The sequence below is a fragment of the Vespa velutina genome, chromosome 2, assembly GCF_912470025.1.
Source record: "Vespa velutina chromosome 2, iVesVel2.1, whole genome shotgun sequence".
NCBI classification, from domain to species: Eukaryota; Metazoa; Arthropoda; class Insecta; order Hymenoptera; family Vespidae; genus Vespa; species Vespa velutina.
In genome coordinates, this window is record NC_062189.1 from 7107609 (window position 1) to 7121478 (window position 13870).

The 13870-nt window shown below is 30.5% G+C and overlaps 1 protein-coding gene across 2 annotated transcripts in view; it reads right to left on the reverse strand.

The window, feature by feature from the left end:
• LOC124957678 (neurobeachin-like) overlaps positions 1 to 13870 on the reverse strand; it is a 96239-nt gene that overhangs the window by 35496 nt on the left and 46873 nt on the right. Inside the window, exon 2 of one of the 2 annotated variants that reach the window (XM_047514831.1) lies at positions 9314 to 9567. The exons of the other annotated variant lie outside the window; for it this stretch is intronic. Within the exon in view, the coding sequence (XP_047370787.1) occupies positions 9445 to 9567 (123 nt within the window). The 3' untranslated portion in view covers positions 9314 to 9444. Of the gene's footprint in view, positions 1 to 9313; positions 9568 to 13870 lie in introns of those variants that run through there. 2 annotated transcript variants of the gene reach the window in all.

Here is a 13870-nt window from a genome sequence, read left to right on the forward strand (position 1 = left end):
ATATATATATATATATATATTTTAGATTTTATTTAAAATAATTGATTAAATCATATTTTAATTATATTTAAAACTATAATAATAATATAAATAGACAATTATATAAATAGTAAAATATAAAAATTTTTTGTTTATTTCCAAAGAAATTATTTTAGTCTTGTTATTCGCTTGTTATCGCGTATAACGTAATAATCATTATAACAAAGCTCCAAAAGCTTTTATATTAATCGACGCTTTTTTTTTTTTGTTTTCAACATGTATTTACGTTTTCCCGTCTGCGTAACTATACACATAATGTACAATGCAAAAAAAAAAAAAAAAAAGAAAAAAAAAAGAGAAGAAAGAAAAAGAAAGCAATTATTGTTTACAAAGAAATAATTCGACAAATATGATTTTTTATCTATTGTTTCAACATCCTTAACTTTTTATAAAACGTATATATATATATATATATATATATATATATATATATATATATATATATAAAATGAAAAATAAAAAGAAAAAAAGAATGAATTAAAAGAGCTTACGTATATATATTTTTATGTATTGTACACATATACACATAAGTACTCGCATATGTCACGATATATGAACACACAAATGTATCGAAAGACCAAGTTTTCACCGTCGATTGGAAAAATATAACAAAAGGGATTAGATAAGAACCACTTTAAAAGCTTATCAACGTGACCGTCTCAAAAAGAGCTTTTCAGAAAGTTTTCCTGATAAGGGGAAACGTTACGAAAGAAACAAGAGAGTTTTCTCGATTGATAACGTGATCGTTCGAAGTACATGTACACATATATATATATATATATATATATATATATTTTTTTTTTGCTGTTAGGATAAAAATTAAAGAAGACAAGAAAAATATCCGATTATCGTTAATCGATCTAATGGAGAGATAACATTTGCTATGGGACAATCCAACCGCGAAAGACGATAAACGACCACGGTCCGATAGCAACAGCTATCACCCTGTGTCTCCCCTGATCTATCCCGATTCTATCCCTGAATGCATATGCATATTCACAAAGAGATATGTTTACACACGCATATACATATATGTACATAGATATGAGTAAATACAGTTACAGATAATACATAGGATACGATAGATACATATATATATATATATATATATATATATATATATATGTACGTACATACGTACATCGAGTGAGTCATTTAAATTATACAATTAAATCTTGAAAATTGAATTAAGAAAAAGAAAACGACAAGAACGAAAAAAAAAAAAAAGAAGAAAAGAGAAAAAAAGAAAAAATAACGAAAAGAAAAATAATCTAACGCATAAAATACCTGAATATAATGTGTTTTTGCATTCATTAGTAAACATATATATATATATATATATATATGTATGTATATGTATACACATATATATGAATGAATAAAGTATAAAGTGAAATAAAAAGAAAAAATTATTATTAATATCACATTTCTTCTATCAAAACGAACTTTTTTCTACGTATATATTATTAAAAGATAAAAGATACTTTTACAAAATCTGTTTCATCTTTATAGCGATTCATCCGATGTATATATATATATATATATATATATATATACATAAACGCGCAATAGATATATCACGAATAGACGGATATAGGGAGCATTGAACAACAAATGCACGCTATGTTCTACGGGGAGTAAAATCGTCTCGTGAGTCTAGTTTCATCCCTCGGCCAGCAACGTAAATACGAGTGCGCATGCCTTTGTTTATTCCCACAAAATACGTCGATCGAGCGTATCGGCCGCGATGCGTACGTACATACATGGTACCTCCTACTCGTTTCTACGCATGTACGACACATTATGTACTCATATATTATACATATATACATAGATACATGCACATACACTGATACACATATACATACACACATATATAGATAGATAGTTATATACAGAGAAGTATACATAGGACAAGTTGGACGAGGGACGACTGAATTAGAATGGGCGCTTGAGCTCACCCTTTCCCAAGGGTTGCCGCTAATTAGGGTTTGTCACGGGTTTACCGCCTCGTCCAAGCTACTTAAATATTAATGTCGAGCATACACGAATAATACAGTCGTTGTTCGATAAAGCACGAAATACACGGACGACCATGATGACGATAGTAATATAATACTACGATGAAATCGATTATTCTGAATGCTCTTTAATTCTGACGATAATTATCTTCGTTTAATTAACTTTGATATGGTTATTACGATCGAAGAATAGATTAATCGTTATGCCTAACACATTTCTAATTCTAAAATTATTATTCATTAAAGATGGTATTCATACTATAAATCGATGATTATTAATCGCCAAAAGTAAATTTCGATTTTTTCTTTGATATATTTGTATTAGTTTTGTATGATTTCCCATCGAACTTACTTTAATAACTCGATAACTTTCTCTCTCTCTCTCTCTCTCTCTCTCACTCTCTCTCTCTCTCTCTCTCTCTCTCTCTCTCTCTCTCTCTCTCTCTCTCTCTCTTTCTCTCTTTCTTTCTTTCTTTCTTTCTTTCTGTCTCATTCGAATTGTATCATAGACAACATTATTATTTCAATAAGGTTCCTCTTTAATAAACAAATTTTTACGTAATTGTTTGATGATACTTTTCTACTACTATGATTTTAAGTGAACTAATTTGTTCTCTAAAGATAATAGAAATATAAAAATATATCCAAATAATATTAATAACGACAGATTGAAATGAAAATATTCAAAATAATTTTGTCAAAGCATCGCAGTACTTAATATGCATATTATAGATAAATATCTATTTCTATTGTTATAAATGTATACTAGTTAAAATAATATATATATTAGGTGGACCGGAAAGTAATGTCGTTTCTGCGCATGTCGATATTTTATTGTGATTAAAAAGAAAAAATTTATTCGTTTGAATTTAATTTAAGAAAGCGACATTACTTTCTGGTCCACCTAATATACATATATATTAGGTGATTTCATTAAAAACATAGCGTCCATCTGTATTGTATGATTAGAAACTCCAGGAACCACAGCGAATACAAAGGCAGAGACTAAAAAATCGATCGTTTCAGATGAATTTTTGTGCTTTTTATTCTTCGTACATCGCAGAGAACGAGTCGGTCTTATCGATCGTCAAACTATTTTAATCATAATTGCTCCCATCTACCGTCAGTTGGAATAATCAATTTTAATTTTACTTTACCATAGGTGCAACGTAGAAATACAGAAACCTGTAATACCATACCAAGTTTTCATTATTACCAACCGATGGGAAAATTGAAACCATTCATTTCTTTACGTTTCTAGAAATTTTTTTTTCTTTTTTTCTTTTAATTATTACGCGAAAATTGCATTGTATATAGAAAAAAAAGAAAAAAAGAAAGGAAGGAAGAAAAAATAACGAAAGAAATAACTCAAATTTAAAACCGATAAATCATTGTTCAATAATTTTCTATTATTTCTCTAGATAAAGTGATAGTACTCTACCTTACCGACTTCTGAAGGTATCAACTTAGAAAATCTTTAATATCAACCGTTGGCAACAGAAAGCGAAGAAACATCGAGCGACATCTTCAGAAATTCAAGAAGATTTCTCTTCTTCGTACCACGTGCGATCGGTCGATGATGCAACGTGCATCGAGATGCGACGTTGACTTTAATTAGAGGTAACGCGGAAAATTGTGAAACAAACGAAAGGAGGCCAATTGAATCTTGAACTTTCACTGAAAAGTTACTTCGCTCAGTTTAACATTCTTTACATTTAACAACTTTATCAGTATAATAACATGAAACCAATTTCATGGCTAATGATTAGAAATAACTTTCTCCAAATGAAGTAAAAGTAATCGAAAGTAAACGATCCAGAGTATTAATTATCGATTATTAATTAACAATTTCGCGATAATCTGATTATTTTATTTATTATAAAAAAAAAAAGGAAAACAAAAACAAAAAATAAAAAAAAGAACTCGCGATTGCGGGAATAAAATGAAACCGCGAATTGATTCGTATATTTCGCGCGGTTCGAAAACACGCATGCGACCTTCCATATATACCACAAATAAAAACCAAATTCCACCATAATTTTTAGCTAAGAAAAACCGCAAAATAGTATGGTATCTGGAAACAAATTTTCTACCCTTAAGACGTGAGAGGTTTGCTTGATCAAATCTTAACGCTTCATTCATTCGTTCATTTTTTCTTTTTCCTTTTTTATCAAACTTAATTTTTCGATGAATTAGATCTTAAGAAAAATCAATGACCTTAGAAATGATTCCGATGACGATGACTCAAGCAAACGTCAGTGTCAATCCTTTTGTCCGAAAAAAAAAAAAAAAAAAAAAAACAAAGAACACACGAAGATTTCCTTTCTACGTATTTCCCTAACACTTTTTCTTGACATCATTTTCTGCAACCTACTCATATCTTCTTAGAAAGAGATACTCTGAAAGAAGCTGAGAGAGAAAAACGAAGAGCAAAAAAAAGAAGGAGAGAGAAAGAAAAAGAAAGAGAGAGAAATCTCGAAGTTGGATAACGACGGCAAGGTGCATTATATTTCGAAGATAAAAGGTCACTATGGTCGACATTACGCTATCCCTTTCCCACTACTCCTACCCCACCCCCCAACAAGACTACTCCTCTTATCTTCTTCGACTTCTTCCTTTTTCTTTTTTTTTCTTCTTTCTATCTCTTCTCTTCTCTTCTCTTCTCTTCTCTTCTCTTCTCTTCTCCTTTTCAGGCTCGTTATCCTTTAAGAATCCTTCGCCGTATTTTTCTTAAAAAGAGGAAGTCGATTATGAACGAGCCATCGACCCTTTATATCAATTTTCACATTAGACTTCGATCTACACGAAGATATCGAATTAGGATATAACGAAACGATTTAACTTTCTGATTTTTTTTTTTTTTTTTCTTTAATTTTTATTTACCCATAGATAATTTCTTTCGAGAGTACAAAATTGATATTATTTTTTTTTTTTCGTATGACGCGACACGTGACAATTTATATATATATATATATATATATATATATATATATATATATATTTATTTATTTATTTACTTATTAATTTATTTTATTTCACGTCTTAGTTTATGTTAAATTCGTTATTGAAATAATCAAGCAATGAGTCCCGATGATTATTTCTTCGATAACGAGATACAACCAAGCGAGTAATTAAATTCAGTCTCTCGTTATCCTCGCAGAATGATTTCAAGCAGAGAAATATCTCGATCGGAGTATCGCGTTTAGATACACACACACACACACACACACACACACACACACACACACACATATATATATATATATATGTACGTATATATCCAATAGTGTATTTCTCAGGATAATAGTTCTCATTTCAGATTTAACATCAGCTATGCTGTGATTGAGATATCTACGTTGAACGTTATACAAACGATATATGTAACTAGTAGCTATAGTCGAAATCGTAGAACGACAAAGGTCAGTTTGTTCGATGCTAACGAATGAACAAATGAACGAATGAACGAACGTACGAACGAGCATGTCGGCCGGCATTTGTACGGCATTAAGACCGTTCTCGGAAAACGTAATCCTGTCAATAAAACACAAAGAACGTGATAGCCATTCTCTATCTATTTTTTTTAAACAATTAATTCAAACGAGTTACAAATATTATTTCTTTGAAAAACATTTCTAATAATCTGATAGTATTAGTATTTAGTCGTTCCAATTCCAATGGAAATTATTTTCTCTTGATTTCTAAAATAGAGACGTTCAAATTTATTGAGCTTGTTGATTAAAACATTAATCAGAAATCTATAATTCTTTTTAAATGATATATATATATATATATATATATATATATAAAATCATGATTTCATTAACGTATAGTATCTATAATTAATCATCGATTTTTCTATTAACGAGCAGAGAAATAAAAAAAAAAAAAAAAAAAAAAGAAAGAAATGAATCGCGTAAGCTTCGTTTTTATTAACACGTCAGAATGAGTATATTACGCCTAACAATAATAAATATCCCATGGACGTTTTTGAGTTGATGATTATATTTGGCACGACTGGGAGCCGTGTATGTACGAAGTATTCTCGAAACTCCATAACGAGGCGTATCTACTCACACGAAAATCGATAAAAATGACGGCGACGCCGGGAGCCGGCAGGCAGGCAGGCAGGCAGGCAGGAGGTCCGACGACAAAAAGCTGCATTTTTTTTGCCATTTTCATCGCCATCGAACAGAGGAGAGAGAAAGAAAGGGAGAGAGAGAGAGAGAGAAACAGAGAAAGAAAGAGACGTAAACGTACGCGCAAAAGCCACGTGCGCGCATCAAATTTGTTGGATCGTCGGTTTATGAAAAAGGGGGAAAGAAGAGATTAAATGGAATAAATAAATAAATAAATAAATAAAAAAATAAAGAAATAAAAAAATAGTAAAAAAAAAAAAAAAAAAAGAAGGAAGAAAGAGATAAAAAGAGGAGCTGAAATTTTCGGACGGTCAACGGGACGAGCATTTTTATAAGAAACGCTTTCGCTTGTCAACGTTTTACAAGCCAAAAGCTTACGAAAAAGCTTGACCGTTATGAGAAATACTTCACGTTGATTTACTTTTGAAAGTAACTAATAGGAAGAGTTTCTTTGCTTTTTTCTTTTTTTTTTTTTTTTTTTTTTTTTTTTTTTTTTTTTTTTTTTCCCCCAACAATTACTTCCCGAGCACGTCTTCTTTTTCTTTTCTTTCTTTCCCTTTTTTTATTTGAAGAAACGAACCAAGTCGTCGAAAGATCAACATAAATTTTTTTCCAGCGCATGAATGAGCTAAAAGAAAAATAAGAAGAAGAAGAAAAAGGAGAAGAAAGAAAAAAAAAAAAAAGGGAAGACATCGTATTTTGGATGCGCACGATTTAAGAATGCAATCGTTCGTTGTTGCGGCATAATCTGGATAACTGAATTGTTATCATGTAAATTTTATTTACATAGGAGGTCACCCTGTTCCTTCCGAGCGCTCAACTTCGAGACCAATAAATTTTCACACGGCATCGTCATCGTCGCAAACACGCTAGACGATTTTTCCGTACAGATTTATCTAACAAATAAATTTACCGGAAGATGGAAACTGGGTAGGATCAAATGGAGGTTCTCTCTCTCTCTCTCTCTCTCTCTCTCTCTCTTTCTTTCTCTCTACAAAATGTTTCAATTCGCCATCTATTTTAACTGTATTGAATCGATGCATCTCACGTACATGTGTACGACTAATTTACTACGGTTTAAAGTAGCACCGATACAGATAAATTTAAACACAAATGTACGTATATATTCGTCTGTAAATTTGTGTAAAATAAACATATTACACATATACGATATTTTTTTAATCTTACCAGAAAAATAATTTCCACGTTCTTTATGCATTAACGTCAAGATGAGAATCACTATGAAAAATCACTCAACAATAAACTTCGTCTTCCTTAGTCAAAATCGAATAAACGCCTTGCATGCAATTTTTTTAACTCTCTCTTTTTTTTTTACTTTTTCTTTTCTTTTTTTTTCTTTTTTTTTTTTTTTTCTTTTTTTTTTTACCAACACGCATACGCATGAATAACATTTACATATGCTTTGTCTAGGACCATATCGTCCATTTACCTATGACAATAATTTTTTAAATAAATAAGTGTACCTTGGTTTTATTGAAAAGAGAGAGAGAGAGAGAGAGAGAGAGAGAGAGAGAGAGAGAGAGAGAGAAAAGAAATATTGATTAAATGAACTCATGCCTTTAAAGGTAGAAATTTATCGATACCTGTAAATGCATTTGCGCTTTTATATCACTTTATCCATCGCATTTTACCAACGATCTCTACCGTAGATATACGTTAATTTTGTTACTCCATATCAATGCATTTATCCAGCCATTTATTCGATATAACTGCTATAACCAATTTGCTTTTTATACCGTAAGAAATTCGTTAGCATGTCATAATCATGAAACGTTCCATTATTATCTTTAGAATAATTTAACATCGTAAAGTATATTAAACAAGTTATCTTTATAACAAAAAAAAAAAAAAATATATATATATATATAATATATATATTTAATTGCATTTAATTTTAAATTCATCTACGTCTACGATTGTATTTTTCGAATTTTTAAGATAAATGAGTAAAGAAAAATAAAAAAGATCCAAAAAAAGAAAAAGGAAAAAGAAACGGGGGGAGGGGGGTAGGTAGAAAAACTAGAAAACAGAAAAACACACAGGAAAAAAGCAGAAAGGAAAAAAATCATCGCCATTGAATATAATACGTTGAGTAAAGTAAGAAATATAGAATGTGTATGTCGTCATCGTCGTCGTCGTTGTAGTTGTCATAGTCGTTGTCGAGCACATTGGAAATAAATATCGATTTTACGAACGTGAGCATTGCGTTCGATGTCCACGCGGTTGCACGTACTACGTTTGGTCGGCCTTGGACGTTTTCCTCGTTCGCAATCGATACCAAAGCGACACGCTACATCGAGTTGGTGTAGGTATCCACCCACGTTAAAGAAGAGAACCACAATCGCGATTTCTCCGCACCTGGGAGAAATATTTTCGCTGAAGAAGAAGAAACCTAAGTATGGATAAAGAAAGAAAAGAAAGAGGAAAAAGAAGGAGAAGGGAGAGAGGAATAGAAGAAGAAGAAAAAAAAATAGAAAAAGAAAGCAATATCCCTCTTGAAAAAGATATCGCGCATCTTTTTTAACGCATAAGAACGTCGATCGTACTAAAATAGAAATTTCAATAGAGCAACAAAACATTCGAACGAGAGGATATTAACCTTTCGGTATATAGTGCATCTCTCTTTACTTTATAGCTGGCGTTCGGCCAATCGAAAATATTCTCACGCATTGACGTTGTATGTACATTAAATATCTAATTCATTACTATTTGTAAATATAACGATATTTACAAGATTGTATTCAACAATTCCATATAAACTCATTCACCGAATTGATTATTATTATTATTATTATTATTATTATTATTATTATTATTATTATTATTATTATTATTTATTAATTCTTTATTTGTTAATTCTATATTCTAATTCATACGAATAAATCGGATCTGCCTAGATTTTTTTTTTTTTATTTTTCATTTCATTCATTTTATATTCTGTATATATATATATATATATATATATATATATATATATGTGTGTGTGTGTGTGTGTGTGTGTGTGTGTGTGTGTGTGTGTGTGTGTGTGTGTATTCTTTTTTGTTTTATTTTATCCAAAGATTTATTTTGATATGAGAAGAAAATACGTTGACAAGGTGAAAATTCGTTGAAAGTGAGGAAGAAAAGAGAGGAAAAAATAAAAAAAAAAAAAAAAAAGAAGAGAGAGGGAGAAAAGAAAAAGAAAAAAGGGAAAAGAGAAAAACACTTTATGAAAGTTTTAGCCGGGGCTACATAAATTCTTGGAAAAAGTCTTGACAACGTGTAAGAGTCGTAAGAAATCTGTCTGTACAATGCCGACAAGCTTGTCCAGAATCCTGGTAAAAAAGAGTCGCGACAGGTGCCTCAGGATCCTTTAACGAGAAAACTGTGTGAAGGGCAGATAATGAAAGACTTTGTGAATAAAGAGTTAACCAAAGGATAAGAAATAAGATTAAGAAACTCGCGTAATTTGATAGATACTTTCCTTTTTTTTTTCTCTCTCTTTTTTAAATTTATTTTTCCCCCCTTATTTCACAACTACTCTTTTGTTACGATATTATAAAATTTTAACATACAATTAATTATACAATTAATAATTTTTAAAAATTTATTATAAAATTATATATATATATATATATGCATGTATGTATATAAGTATGTAAGTATGCATATTCTTTAGTAAGGTACGAAAGAGAAGCTTTATAAAAAACCTGCGTCATTGCTTAACTGGGGCGAGAAATTAATCGGACAATTCTTGAACACCATACCCAGTGACACGTTATTACATAAATTAGAACATCTTGACAAATCAAATATGTTGTTATAACATTACCATATTCTACGTTTTCACGATTTTCTGGAGAAAAAAGGAAAAAGAAAAATACGAAAAAAAAATAAATAAATAAAAAGGGGACAGCGAACATATAATCATTGCGATAATTATATAGGGCGTTTTGTTCTATGCAAATATTTCAATTTATCTATCATGATTATATATATATATATATTGGACTTTTTATTTTGGTCCAAATACTTGGAGATTCGTGTGAGAACGAGCACTAACAAAGGCAAAGAAATAAAAAGGCAACTGCTTCCCTCCATCTCTCCCCCTGCCTTCCTCTCTCCCGCCACCTATATCACCCTTTAAAACGCGTAGTATACCTTTTCACACGTTGTAGATACATTATAAATTTGGAGCAGAAACTCAATGGCACTTTAAAAATCCTTTACTCTCATTCTCGGCCTACTTATACGTATTTCTTTCTCCATGTTTGTCAAAACGTTGAATCTATTTCTAAGCATGAAACAAACGCGACAAAATTCGAGCAAAGAATAAAAAATAAAAAAAATAAAAAAAAAAAAAGAAAGAAAAGAAAGAGAGAGAAAAAAGGAAAGAAAAGGTAAAAAAAAACCACGATATCGTTCCACTTCCACATACGCCTATCCGTATATGTCTTTCATTCTTTTTTGTCATATTGTTCACCCATTTTTAATTAATTAATGATTGACTATATATATATATATATATATTTACTATATACATGTATACATTAAAACAATGACCTAGTAGCACGTACCATTTTAACGTGAATAATTTAGGGGAAAATTACGTTTGCTGATATACGACCTAAGTGGCCAAATGTTTAAACAGTCCCTTAAATTCCAAGGTACATACACACTCTAGAATATATCTTCTACTATTATATAGTAGACTCGATATTCTCGACAACGGAGAAAAGGAGGGAGTTAGGGTGAGAGGAAGTTAGGAAGAGAGGTAGGAAGTTAGGAGGAGGAGGAGGGGGAGGAAGTGCACGTAGAAGAGAGGATAGTTTAAATGCTGGACGATAAAGGTTAAGCTGATCGTAAGCGCTACTTACACTACATATATAAGTAGAAGAAATCGATAGGTCGGTGCTTTTTGGACCACACCTTTTGCTCTTTCTCGTTCGTTCCTTTACAATGCTTACGAATTTTTAAATGACTCGCTCACTCTTCTAACCAACAAGAGAATAAAAGAATTGTAACAGAAAGGAACACATACAGAGAGAGAGAGAGAGAGAGAGAGAGAGAAAATAAAAGATTCTATGGTGTATGGTACATAGTCGCGTAGTATCTTTTAAGTATACATATACACCAGAGTTATCTCGTCGTCTCATTGAGGGAAGAAAGAAACTGAAGAAGGCGAAGGAGGGCAGTAGGTTTTATCGACTTTTAATTACTTCGCATCGCTTGCTATGAAGAGCCGTGTGGGCTCGACTTTCTCTCTCTCTCTCTCTCTCTCTCTCTCTCTCTCTCTCTCTCTCTCTCTCTCACTCTCACTCTTTCTTTCTCTTTCTCACTTACTCTTTCTTTCAAACACACTCTCATTCTCTCTTTACTCGTCACACTTTGCTTTTGCGTTTATCGTACCACACTAAGATATAGTCGCACCCCCCTTTTAAACATGACTCGTGCTAGCGAAGAAGTACGTTTTTAAGGACCACCGAGGTTGAGTTAATTTTACTTCGACTTCACCACAAGTAAGTATTATAGTTGTTTCGCATTCTACACGAATGAAGGAACTTCCTTCTCTTGGTCGACCTTATTACTGAAATTCCTTCTTTAGTAACTGTAAGTGATAAAAAAAGGAAGAAATAAAGAAAGAAAGAAACAAAGAAAGAAAAAAAGAAATAAAGGAATGAAGGGAGGAAGAAAGAAAGGCAGATAAAAAAAAAAAAAAGAAGAAAAAAGAACAAGAGAGGAAGAAAGAATAAAGACCATTCCGAGCACGAAATATTTTTTTTACTTTATAAGGTTCGTAACTTTGTCAGTCGATTAAATAATTAATGGAAAATAATTAAAATATTAAATATAACGAAAGAATAAAGACTATATTTTCTAACAAGAAATTTCTTTTTATATAATACTATAAGGATCGTAATTTTGTCGGTAAGTTAAATAATTAAAAGAAAAAGAAGAAAAAAAAACAATTAAAAGATTAAATAAAAAGAAAGAATAAAGGTCATATTTTCTAACGTGAAATATCTTTCTGATCTATATTGTTAATCGATTAAATAATTAATGAAAAAACAATTAAAGGATTAAATATAAAGAGAGAATGTGGAACATATCTTCAAAGTGAATTTACTTTTTACTCTATACTCTATCGTAACTTTGTTAATCGATTAAATAATTTAACGTAAAAAACAGTTGAAAAATTAAATAAAAATAAAAACTAAAGACCATATTTTCTAACGCAAAATTTTCTTTTTACTTTATACGTATCGTATATTTTTCGTCAATTAAATATTGTTTTATTGTCAAATTAAATAATGTTCGTAATATTTACTCATGTGTTAGCTATCATTAAACGATTACAACGACAGTTTCGTAAAAACACGTCAACGATAAACAATTTGTTTTTCGATCGATAGACCAAAAATGTATTTATATATATATATATATATATATATGTGTGTGTGTGTGTGTGTAAACATACTTAACGAGCAATTATATTTTTTCTTAACAAACAATTACATTTGTTCTAACTGAAAAATCATGTTAATTTTTTCTTTTTTTATCTCTTTTTTGTTTGTCATAAAAAAATATAAAAATTGAGAATTTGATCGAAGTAAAAAATGAAATAATGTATATGTATATGTATATGTATATGTATATATGTCCGTATATACATATATATAATTTTTTCTCCTTTCTTTTTTAAAAACGCTTAATTAAAAAAAAAAAAAAAAAGAAAAAAAAAAAAAAGAAAATCATAAATGTCCTTTTTCTCTTATCGAATATCCTTCGAATTCGAAAAATATAAATCCTGCGAGGTGTCGACATTGGGAGAGTAATTAAGCGTCTCGTGCTTGTTGGAAATTGGCTTAACGATCGAGCAGGAAATATTCACTGAAGTCGGAGAAAAGTTTCAAGCAGTTTGTGTCACCGTGAATGCCGAACGAAATACCAAAGGTTTGCCAGCGCAGCGAAACTATTTCCTTTTCGTGTTCCGTTCCTCTCCTTAACCCTATTCCCGTTGTTTAGATTCACCGTACCGAATCGTCATACAATCTATGTATACATATACGTAGGTATGTATGTAAGTATGTATGTAAGTATGTATGTAAATATGTATGTAATCACGTACGATAACAGTGTGCATAGGACGATTGTTGTCTCTTGTACTCTACCATTTTCCTCTTTTAATTTCAATTCAGAAATTAGATTCATTTAATTGCGGACTCGTCGATCGAGAGCTTACTTTTTACATTATGCGTTTGTCGTCTTTGTACTTTGTGAAATTAAAATCTTTCTATTTCTATTTTACATATATATAATATATAATGCACGTGTAACAATCGTTCGACTTGTATCTAATTTCAATCTGATTATCTACGATCATTTTGAAAGATCATAAAAAAAAAAAAAAAAAAAAAAAAGAAAAAAAAAAAAAAAAAGTGAATGAAATATTTAAAAGATAAATTACAAAAGCACAGATTATTCATCTTTATTCAGTCACTTCTATAAAGTTTTCTCAAGACAACGAAGATGACCCTTAATGTATATTTAATATACTACCAACAAGACTAGCAATTACCACCAATTATTCCATGTTTGAAAGCGGTAAACATTGATTTTTAATTAACTTCAGATTTCTTTCAAAAGGACGATCTATGCGTAATAATTAGGTTG